This window comes from Homalodisca vitripennis, chromosome 5 (genome assembly GCF_021130785.1).
Source record: "Homalodisca vitripennis isolate AUS2020 chromosome 5, UT_GWSS_2.1, whole genome shotgun sequence".
Lineage (NCBI taxonomy): Eukaryota > Metazoa > Arthropoda > Insecta > Hemiptera > Cicadellidae > Homalodisca > Homalodisca vitripennis.
The window spans coordinates 5,494,584-5,506,583 of NC_060211.1; the positions used below are offsets into that span (position 1 = coordinate 5,494,584).

Genomic DNA, 12,000 nt, shown 5'->3' on the forward strand with positions numbered 1-12,000 from the left:
GGTATAGAATCAATTTTCCCTGGATTATAAAGATCTCAAAGAAATAAAAACTTGAAAGTGACCTTTTTATTCATGTTGCTCAGAGAGAGTAGGATATTTATATATTCATACACAGAAACGTTTGTACTCTTATTTACGTTTTTCTGTTTGAAGAAGGAATCAGCATTGCTTTATAAAACATTTTGTTTAAAGTCATTTTCTGATCAATAATGGTATATTTACATAAAGAATCTCTTATCCAAATCATCCATATTCAATAATGAAGTTTAATTAACATTGTATACTATAATATGCACATCTCCAAGACCTTTATATGTGTGACATACTCACAGTTAAATTAGAAAAATGGAAAAGCAGCGAATCTTCATGAAAATTAAGGTTTTTAATAAGTAGCCTGATTTAAAGTAGTAATAGAAAATTGGCTAAGAAAAAAAGTATTTTGCTCTTTACATGAATGTTTGGCCTCTGATACTAGTTATATAAATTTTTAATTACATTGTTTTTTACTTACTTTATTCATAATAAATTAAAATTTATAGGTTTTATTTCAATTATTGTTACTGTTATAGACTTGTTAGTATAGTTGACTATTTTATATTTATAGATTAGATTCGTGATTTTTATTATTATTTTTGTTATTATTATAATGGAATATAATATTGACTTTATCCATTGCACAAATTGTTTTTAAAGACAATAAAATTCTTGATATTTTGACCTTCATCTTGGCCTAGTGGCTCCTAATCGAGAGTTAGTGAATTTAATTCAAGGAGGTCAAGATAAATCTGCAAATGGGTTTAGACTCATTTATTATAAACCTGTTTAGTATCATCAATTGAAATTGCCATCAAGAATGGATATGATATAGTGTATTGTCTTTTGTATGTTGGAGCCAAATATTTCAGTAATATATTGTTAGATATAAAGATATAAGTAGACCAGGGACTCTTACCCTGCATGGGAAATTTAACAACCCACATGGTTTACCCTTTGCTGTGCAATTCTAAAATACTTTTGGGTATACCCTCAGTTATTCAGTTTTACAGAGAATTACTTAAACATAATGTATGTATTTTCTTTACAGATCCAAGTGGATTGTACACACATCTAGTCATAGTACTCAGCTCTGGCCGAGTGGTCGTCTATACTGGACAAGGTGTTACAAATTTGAGTCTGCCCGATTCTGTTCATTCCTCCATTTGTGTGAGAAATTGTTTAGTTTCTTCAAACTTGATTGATTGCTATACCAATGAGTTGCAACCGAAGAAAGAACTCACTTTTAACTCGATCTTGTTACCAATCAAAGGTAAGGTATTGCTTTCTTTTATAATTAGTATTTCTGAATAAGAGGTAAACTCTTTACAACAGAAACTATTGAAAATATTCAAATTCAAAATATTCTTTATTTACAGTTTCATCATGAAATTGCAATGGCGTCATATAATAATAAACCTACAGCTAGATACAATAGTTTGTCTGAACTTAAGAGATAGCTAGAGGTCAATGTTTGACCTGACTTTGTATATTTAACAATTGAATGTGCTTTTATTACATTAAATTTAATGACTAACAGTATATTATGCAGTGTTGTTGCTATGTCAGTAATGTGTAGAATGGTTCAGATGTCAGTGCAATGACTGCAGTACCAGGGTCTGACAGTTCTCTGATAGCCGTGACTGTCCATGGTTCTGTGTATTGTTACAATGCCAATAATGTTTACCTTGGTTCAGGTGTCAGTGCAATGACTGCAGTACCAGGGTCTGACAGTTCTCTGATAGCCGTGACTGTCCATGGTTCTGTGTATTGTTACAATGCCAATAATGTTTACCTTGGTTCAGGTGTCAGTGCAATGACTGCAGTACCAGGGTCTGACAGTTCTCTGATAGCCGTGACTGTCCATGGTTCTGTGTATTGTTACAATGCCAGTAATGTTTACCTTGGTTCAGGTGTCAGTGCAATGACTGCAGTACCAGGGTCTGACAGTTCTCTGATAGCCGTGACTGTCCATGGTTCTGTGTATTGTTACAATGCCAATAATGTTTACCTTGGTTCAGGTGTCAGTGCAATGACTGCAGTACCAGGGTCTGACAGTTCTCTGATAGCCGTGACTGTCCATGGTTCTGTGTATTGTTACAATGCCAATAATGTTTACCTTGGTTCAGGTGTCAGTGCAATGACTGCAGTACCAGGGTCTGACAGTTCTCTGATAGCCGTGACTGTCCATGGTTCTGTGTATTGTTACAATGCCAATAATGTTTACCTTGGTTCAGGTGTCAGTGCAATGACTGCAGTACCAGGGTCTGACAGTTCTCTGATAGCCGTGACTGTCCATGGTTCTGTGTATTGTTACAATGCCAGTAATGTGTAGTTTGGTTCAGGTGTCAGCGCAATGACTGCAGTACCAGGGTCTGACAGTTCTCTGATAGCCGTGACTCTCCATGGTTCTGTGTATTGTTGCAATGCCAGTAATGTGTAGTTTGGTTCAGGTGTCAGTGCAATGACTGCAGTACCAGGGTCTGACAGTTCTCTGATAGCCGTGACTGTCCATGGTTCTGTGTATTGTTACAATGCCAGTAATGTGTAGTTTGGTTCAGGTGTCAGTGCAATGACTGCAGTACCAGGGTCTGACAGTTCTCTGATAGCCGTGACTCTCCATGGTTCTGTGTATTGTTACAATGCCAGTAATGTGTAGTTTGGTTCAGGTGTCAGTGCAATGACTGCAGTACCAGGGTCTGACAGTTCTCTGATAGCCGTGACTGTCCATGGTTCTGTGTATTGTTACAATGCCAATAATGTTTACCTTGGTTCAGATGTCAGTGCAATGACTGCAGTACCAGGGTCTGACAGTTCTCTGATAGCCGTGACTGTCCATGGTTCTGTGTATTGTTACAATGTCAGTAATGTGTAATTCGGTTCAGGTGTCAGTGCAATGACTGCAGTACCAGGGTCTGACAGTTCTCTGATAGCCGTGACTGTCCATGGTTCTGTGTATTGTTACAATGTCAGTAATGTGTAGTTCGGTTCAGGTGTCAGTGCAATAACTGCAGTTCCTGGGTCTGACAGTTCTCTGATAGCCGTGACTGTCCATGGTTCTGTGTATTGTTACAATGTCAGTAATGTGTAGTTCGGTTCAGGTGTCAGCGCAATGACTGCAGTACCTGGGTCTGACAGTTCTCTGATAGCCGTGACTGTCCATGGTTCTGTGTATTGTTACAATGCCAGTAATGTAGTTCGGTTCAGGTGTCAGCGCAATGACTGCAGTTCCTGGGTCTGACAGTTCTCTGATAGCCGTGACTGTCCATGGTTCTGTGTATTGTTACAATGCCAATAATGTGTACCTTGGTTCAGGTGTCAGCGCAATGACTGCAGTTCCTGGGTCTGACAGTTCTCTGATAGCCGTGACTGTCCATGGTTCTGTGTATTGTTACAATGCCAATAATGTTTACCTTGGTTCAGGTGTCAGCGCAATGACTGCAGTTCCTGGGTCTGACAGTTCTCTGACAGCCGTGACTGTCCATGGTTCTGTGTATTGTTACAATGCCAATAATGTTTACCTTGGTTCAGGTGTCAGCGCAATGACTGCAGTTCCTGGGTCTGACAGTTCTCTGATAGCCGTGACTGTCCATGGTTCTGTGTATTGTTACAATGCCAGTAATGTGTAGTTTGGTTCAGGTGTCAGTGCAATGACTGCAGTACCAGGGTCTGACAGTTCTCTGATAGCCGTGACTGTCCATGGTTCTGTGTATTGTTACAATGTCAGTAATGTGTAGTTCGGTTCAGGTGTCAGTGCAATGACTGCAGTTCCTGGGTCTGACAGTTCTCTGATAGCCGTGACTGTCCATGGTTCTGTGTATTGTTACTATGTCAGTAATGTGTAGTTCGGTTCAGGTGTCAGCGCAATGACTGCAGTACCTGGGTCTGACAGTTCTCTGATAGCCGTGACTGTCCATGGTTCTGTGTATTGTTACAATGCCAATAATGTTTACCTTGGTTCAGGTGTCAGCGCAATGACTGCAGTTCCTGGGTCTGACAGTTCTCTGATGGCCGTGACTGTCCATGGTTCTGTGTATTGTTACAATGCCAATAATGTTTACCTTGGTTCAGGTGTCAGCGCAATGACTGCAGTTCCTGGGTCTGACAGTTCTCTGATAGCCGTGACTCTCCATGGTTCTGTGTATTGTTACAATGCCAGTAATGTGTAGTTTGGTTCAGGTGTCAGTGCAATGACTGCAGTACCAGGGTCTGACAGTTCTCTGATAGCCGTGACTGTCTATGGTTCTGTGTATTGTTACAATGCCAGTAATGTGTAGTTTGGTTCAGGTGTCAGTGCAATGACTGCAGTACCAGGGTCTGACAGTTCTCTGATAGCCGTGACTCTCCATGGTTCTGTGTATTGTTACAATGCCAGTAATGTGTAGTTTGGTTCAGGTGTCAGTGCAATGACTGCAGTACCAGGGTCTGACAGTTCTCTGATAGCCGTGACTGTCCATGGTTCTGTGTATTGTTACAATGCCAATAATGTTTACCTTGGTTCAGGTGTCAGCGCAATGACTGCAGTTCCTGGGTCTGACAGTTCTCTGATAGCTGTGACTCTCCATGGTTCTGTGTATTGTTACAATGCCAGTAATGTGTAGTTTGGTTCAGGTGTCAGTGCAATGACTGCAGTACCAGGGTCTGACAGTTCTCTGATAGCCGTGACTCTCCATGGTTCTGTGTATTGTTACAATGCCAATAATGTTTACCTTGGTTCAGATGTCAGTGCAATGACTGCAGTACCAGGGTCTGACAGTTCTCTGATAGCTGTGACTCTCCATGGTTCTGTGTATTGTTACAATGCCAGTAATGTGTAGTTTGGTTCAGGTGTCAGTGCAATGACTGCAGTACCAGGGTCTGACAGTTCTCTGATAGCCGTGACTCTCCATGGTTCTGTGTATTGTTACAATGCCAGTAATGTGTAGTTCGGTTCAGGTGTCAGTGCAATGACTGCAGTACCAGGGTCTGACAGTTCTCTGATAGCCGTGACTGTCCATGGTTCTGTGTATTGTTACAATGCCAGTAATGTGTAGTTTGGTTCAGGTGTCAGTGCAATGACTGCAGTACCAGGGTCTGACAGTTCTCTGATAGCCGTGACTCTCCATGGTTCTGTGTATTGTTACAATGCCAGTAATGTGTAGTTTGGTTCAGGTGTCAGTGCAATGACTGCAGTACCAGGGTCTGACAGTTCTCTGATAGCCGTGACTGTAAATGGTTCTGTGTATTGTTACAATGCCAATAATGTTTACCTTGGTTCAGGTGTCAGCGCAATGACTGCAGTTCCTGGGTCTGACAGTTCTCTGATAGCTGTGACTCTCCATGGTTCTGTGTATTGTTACAATGCCAGTAATGTGTAGTTTGGTTCAGGTGTCAGTGCAATGACTGCAGTACCAGGGTCTGACAGTTCTCTGATAGCCGTGACTCTCCATGGTTCTGTGTATTGTTACAATGCCAATAATGTTTACCTTGGTTCAGATGTCAGTGCAATGACTGCAGTACCAGGGTCTGACAGTTCTCTGATAGCCGTGACTCTCCATGGTTCTGTGTATTGTTACAATGCCAGTAATGTGTAGTTCGGTTCAGGTGTCAGCGCAATGACTGCAGTACCAGGGTCTGACAGTTCTCTGATAGCCGTGACTCTCCATGGTTCTGTGTATTGTTACAATGCCAGTAATGTGTAGTTTGGTTCAGGTGTCAGTGCAATGACTGCAGTACCAGGGTCTGACAGTTCTCTGATAGCCGTGACTGTCCATGGTTCTGTGTATTGTTACAATGCCAATAATGTTTACCTTGGTTCAGATGTCAGTGCAATGACTGCAGTACCAGGGTCTGACAGTTCTCTGATAGCCGTGACTGTCCATGGTTCTGTGTATTGTTACAATGCCAGTAATGTGTAGTTCGGTTCAGGTGTCAGCGCAATGACTGCAGTACCAGGGTCTGACAGTTCTCTGATAGCCGTGACTGTCCATGGTTCTGTGTATTGTTACAATGTCAGTAATGTGTAGTTCGGTTCAGGTGTCAGTGCAATGACTGCAGTACCAGGGTCTGACAGTTCTCTGATGGCCGTGACTGTCCATGGTTCTGTGTATTGTTTCAACCCTACTGTTGCGCTCCTGGAGACCTCCACTCAGTTTGTGCTGCCCGACCAGAGTATACTGGACAATATGTACACCCACACTCAGGAGTTGGAACAAATATATAAACAACTGAATGAAGAAAACGAAATTACAAGAGCTGTTTCGGTTGCCATGGCAGCGAATGGTGTTCCTGACTTATTCCAGTTGTCTGTAAAACTGACTTCAGGTAACACATTCTTTCAATCATTCTTTAAGATTGTGAATAAGTAAAAACTGTGTGAGTAAAGGGAAAACCCCATTTATTTAAAAACATTATTTATTGTTTTTCAGAAAATGACTTCGCAGTAGTGGTAAAAATCAAAGAGAGTGGATTTTCTTTTTCCCGTGAAATTTGGATGAGTTGTATGGAGATTTTTGGGAAGGATAAAAGAGAGACATCAATGAGGAAATTAAATCAAGACTTCACCTGTGATTGCAATCTGATAATAAATACCAGCTACAGTATATCATTTGATGAAATAATTACTGTAGAGTTGATAGGTTTCTTGGAGAATAATCATCCCGTACTTATTGTTCCTCTTGGACAGGTAAGGTGATAAACAGTGCAGTTTAACTCTTTTCAACCAAAAATAAGTAGGCCTCACTATTGATCAGCCGCTGTAATATTACAAGTACCTTAGAAATCTTATACTTTTCTTATTATTTTTAAAATCTCTAGACTGGTTTGAACTACTTGAAAACTTGGGTGAATCACTGAGCCTACGCTGAGCTTTTACCTTAGTAGTAGTCTTTTTCCAAACGCTACATCTTTATTGAATTTTAATATGCCGTATGTTTGTCAACAAATTGGAGGACCTATTAAGACACTTGTAATTTAATACAAATTTTCTATGAGAATGTATATGCAAGTGTAGAGTGAGGTAACTCAAGACCCCAAAAAGATAGGTAAAGTTGCAGCTTAAACTAGACAATTCAAACAGTTCTTTTTATTATTACTATTCTTATCCAGCTTGCTATGGATTTAACAGTCAATATAGAATACTACTCTGAAAGTTTTATATTGGTTATTAGACACTATTTGTACTAAAAAGGCCAAAAATGTGTAGTGGGAAGTGCTCACTCCTTCAGGGCACCTTAAAACTGTTTTGGGCTGAATTCACATGTTAAGGTTTTGTATTCATCTGATATTTGTCCTTGTGAGTTTCAAACAGTAGAAAGAGCACTGGTCCAATCATGCTGCACTGCAACCTTGATACATTGATTATAAGGCTTCAAAGGTGAGCCAAACTGTAATAATTACAATTGTACTTTTTGAATAGACCTAATATGCAACAGGTTCATATTAGAAATTATCGAGTTACTCTTTTTTATTGTTTATTGTTATTGATTATTGTTACCGTCAACAACTGACTCTCACAACAGATGACACAACAGCAATTCTCAAATCCACTTCTAGTATTGGCCTTCATATGTTGATTCAAGTCTCTCTTTTTGAATTATCAAGATAGTTTATAGCAAATAGTTTAAAATTTAATTCTACTAAAACTCAATTAGTTGGTTTCCAAACTGTTCAAAGCTAGAACCATCTTGAATTTAACTTCAAGTTAGAGAGTCAAAACATTGAAGTTTTGAAATCAGCAAGTTATCTAGAAATCCACATAGATTTTAATCTATTTTTTTTTTAAATCTATTTTTAATCTAAAATGGACGGAATATTTTCAAATTTTGGGAAGACAGCTTAACTCTGATTGTTTCCAGATGTCAATCTTAAGAAATGTTGTTGACTTAAAAACAAAACTTATGACTTATTGTGCTATGTTTGCTTCAGTCATGCAATATGGCATTGAAGTTTGGGGAAGTTCTGGTATGCTAAATCCAAAAGAAATATTTAAAGATTATGACATTTTCCAAAAGAAGAACTTCATGCAAAGGAATATTTAGACTTAAATCTGTTAACCTGTCCATCGGTTTATGTGCTGAGATGATTAGCATATCACTAAAACCATAATTACAATACAAGAAATAAAGATTGATATGTTGCACTTTCTAATTCATAGGCTTTGAGTGTTCACCACAGTATGTTGGAAGAAAATTATACAATAAGTTGCCTACTAGATTTAAATTAATTCAAAAAGATAATTCATTTAAAATAAAAGTTTCTTATATGTTAAAATAAAAACATATTACTCTATTAAAGAGTATATATGTGATACAATAATTTAATAACATTTTGAATATAAATACATAAATTTATACATTTTATTTTTATGACTTTATTATAATTATAATAACATTGTACATATTTAATTGTATAACATTATACTTAATTAATTAAACTGTTGACTATGTTTCATAACTGATAGTAATATTAAGTTCTATTTTATACCTTGACTATGTCACCCGTTCTTCTAACTGTGCTGGATTAATAGAATATATATTATGTAAACTGTAATAATAAAGAATTTGAATTTGAATGGAAAAACTGTGACCATTCCTTCTGAAATTTACATTCAGAAATATTAAAAACTGTAACATTACAAAAAATGTCAATGTTTGAATTGATGTTCAGACTAAAATATGAGTTTTTCTTCTATAACAATCATACAATTGCTACTTGAGAGATTAATTAGTTGTTTCAATAATTTAACCATATAAATAGGCTGGTAATCTGGTTCAGTTCATTATTAAGTATTGTTCATAAAAATTAATATTAAAGAAGTTTTTATATATGTTGCAATGAATTAAAGTCATCTTGTGTACTAGATTAAAATTGATTCCTGCCATTTAATGTCATCTCAAATGCTGGTATCAAATGTGTCAAGAAGTCAAGAGACCTTGGGAGACATCTTGTGTGGTATAAACAAAGAAGCACCACCGAACAGTCCTTACTCACAAGAGTTTAAACTGGCTTTGAACATTCCAAGCAGTGTTGCAATCAATGCATGTTTGCCAACTTTACTTCAGGACTGCCAACACAGAATCCCGGAGGATGACTGGAACAAGATATCAGGTGACACATTTCTCTCTGCTGTTTCTTGTGTAAAGTCGTTATACTTCTCTTTGAATTATTTAATACAAAAAATATAAATGTGATATATTATATGTTATTTGTGGTCTGTTCATGGTATTTATTATAAACCAATGCTTAAAGTTTCAGTAGATTTAATATGAGTTTTCACTCACGGGAAAAATAAAATTAGTATTTAGACCTACTTCAGAATTTTTAAGTTACTTGTTTTATTTACAGTTCAATAAGTATTAATGCTAAAACTACTGTTTTATACAAGTAGTTTTATTTTGGTACCAAGAGGTATATGTGACACTTCTTGTGTAAAGAGTTGAGTGTAATCAATATAAAAAATGTCAAATTACAAATTTAATATCCTGTCCTGAGCTTAAATAATAACTAATCTAAATAAATATCACTTTTCTAAGAATCTAATGGTTTTTGTTTATAGCCCAGCAGAAACCAGCAGCGTGATCTCTCTTTTATCCTTCTTATGAGATCATGTTATACTAACTACTGTAAATGGTGAACAAAATGTTACTTCAATTTTATGTTTAAATTATTGTTAGTGTGAACAGTTTTTCAAGAATGCCAGCATTTTTTTTTTTACTTGGTGTTTAGTGGCGGATAAGTTATCAAGGTAGCAAGTTCTTGTGCCTTCACGCCGTTCCCAAGTTTTCTGTAATCCGAAAACCATGTCAACTGCTCTATCACTTGTACTCCGTATCTCTTCAAGTAGGTGTTGATCAAGGATTTCAGTGATCTATCCTACGACACGGTTTTCGGATTAAAGATCTCTTGGGGATGGTGTGAAAGTACAAGAATTTGTTATATTCTTTTTTTTAAGAATCCTGTAAAGGATTACAACGGTCTATCTCCATTTCCATCTCAATGAATAGTGATACCAATAACATTGTGAAAGTGTATCAACTTAAAACATGGACATTCTCAAACGTGTGTGAAGGTGAATGTGTTTATATATATACGGAATTTAATATTGTTACTGGTTAGTTAAGCAATAACCAATCCACAACCAAGGTAGTTCCATTTTACATGAACTCTGAATTTTAGATATTCTGGTTTTGACTAATTAACCGACTGCTTAAGTTCAGCTTCTAAAGTTCTATTTCCTCACTACCTAGTTGACCGTTTACAAGTCTACTAAACATAATTGATTTAAGCAGATAGATATATTTAAAACAACTCCACACGTATCACTGATTGTTGTTAATAAGAGACTAATTAAGTTCTTTCTGTTAGTTCTGCATCTGGAATCTGACTCTGTCAGATTTGACTCCTGAAATCTGGAGCCATGTTTGTCTGAAGAGATCCATAAAACGTCACCGACAAAAAAGCTTATAATGAACTCTGTATATCGTCTTGAAATCTAGACTACAAAATATATTGAAATCTAGGTGAAGAATATTCTCATTATCTCATCAGGTGCAAAAGATGAAATTTGTGGTAGAGTCAGATTCCAAACGCTGCACTAAGAGAAAGATAAACTGGATCTAAATACAACATTTACATTAAATCAACCCTTCCCACCGTAGCTACATTATGTACAATTACATTATGTTTTTCATGTTAATGCTATTTATTATTAACAATAAATTCATAATTTTAAACTTTTTGATGTTAACAGGTGGAAAAAAGTACAGCATACAAGTAAGTGTGCATGGTGTCCCTGCACTCCTGCATGTGGAACCTGGCTCCAGAATGTTGACAATCAGCTGTAGAGACTTACAACTGTGTTACCAAATAAAGAAATCAGTACTGAAAAGACTTGAAAACTCTGAGGCTAAAAACATTTCTGAAAATCTTGTGCTCGACATCCAGGTAAATATTTTGTTTTAAGATGCAAGACACAACCCTTAGTTGCCTGTCTAATATTAATACAATTTTGCATTTTTGATCACATATTTTATGAAATGAGTTTAGGTGTACCTTCAAATTTTCCTTCATTGAATTTGAAAGTATTCACTTGGACTTCTGTTGCAGAGTTATCTCTGTAATACAAGTAATATTCCTTTCTCTGCCTCTTGTTTATTTCTTGTCTCCTCCTCAGAATCTACTTTATAAATGTCTATTTTGTGCTTTAATACAAGAATGAGTAATTCTTGTAGAGTCATAATTGTAGGTTATTTAATAGCCATATCTCGTATGTATAAAATATTTAAAAAATTTATAACTTTGATACCATCATGAAATAAACATTCAAATATACAAATCTATTTATATTATAGCTCTAATAATCTTAAAAAAATATCCAATTAATCTAATGTTTTGTTGCAGGCTTTATATCAGTCTTTTGAAATTGAAAGCTTGCGAGAAAACCCAGATATTCAGTCTTTGGAAGTAGTAAGACAGAAACTAAGAACTACAATATCATCACACCTGCCAATATGAGGAAGAGGTGTGTATATACAATCTGGCAACAAATCTGCATGATTCAAACTCCATGTACATAACTGTAGGTTTCTTAATATTGTCAGTGCCCAGGAGCTGTTATTCTCTCTAGTAATTAGCAGACAATGTTAACTCAGAGTGACAACTTGAATACAAACACAAGATGTTATCAACAATAATTGTTAGCCAATAGAAAAACTAACGAAATGAAGAAACCTACTACTGTATTTACTTATAAAATAAAACATATTTAATATCATTTTCTATCTCTTTGGACAAAGAACCTTTTTGTGCACACTAAGTGTATTGGGATGTTTCAGAACATTATCTTAAACTGTTTTAAATTCAATGTTTTTAAATTCTTTATTAAAAGACATGCTAATCATGAACTAAAACTGTTGTTCAGTTATATATTAATGATTCCTAAACAACAAAATCTTCAACAAAGAGTCGGATTCGAGAATAAATCGACAG

The 12,000-nt window shown here is 36.4% G+C and overlaps 1 protein-coding gene across 3 annotated transcripts in view; it reads left to right on the forward strand.

Annotated features, from left to right (window-relative positions):
• Positions 1-11,785, forward strand: part of LOC124361735 — a 36,633-nt gene extending 24,848 nt beyond the window's left edge. For all 3 annotated transcript variants that reach the window (XM_046815690.1, XM_046815691.1, XM_046815688.1), the window contains exons 5-10: positions 1,085-1,306; positions 6,049-6,336; positions 6,441-6,697; positions 8,874-9,120; positions 10,763-10,956; positions 11,413-11,785. In XM_046815690.1, the coding sequence (XP_046671646.1) occupies positions 1,085-1,306; positions 6,049-6,336; positions 6,441-6,697; positions 8,874-9,120; positions 10,763-10,956; positions 11,413-11,526 (1,322 nt within the window). In that variant the 3' untranslated portion in view covers positions 11,527-11,785. The remainder of the gene's footprint in view (positions 1-1,084; positions 1,307-6,048; positions 6,337-6,440; positions 6,698-8,873; positions 9,121-10,762; positions 10,957-11,412) is intronic.
• The last annotated feature ends 215 nt before the right edge of the window (positions 11,786-12,000 follow it).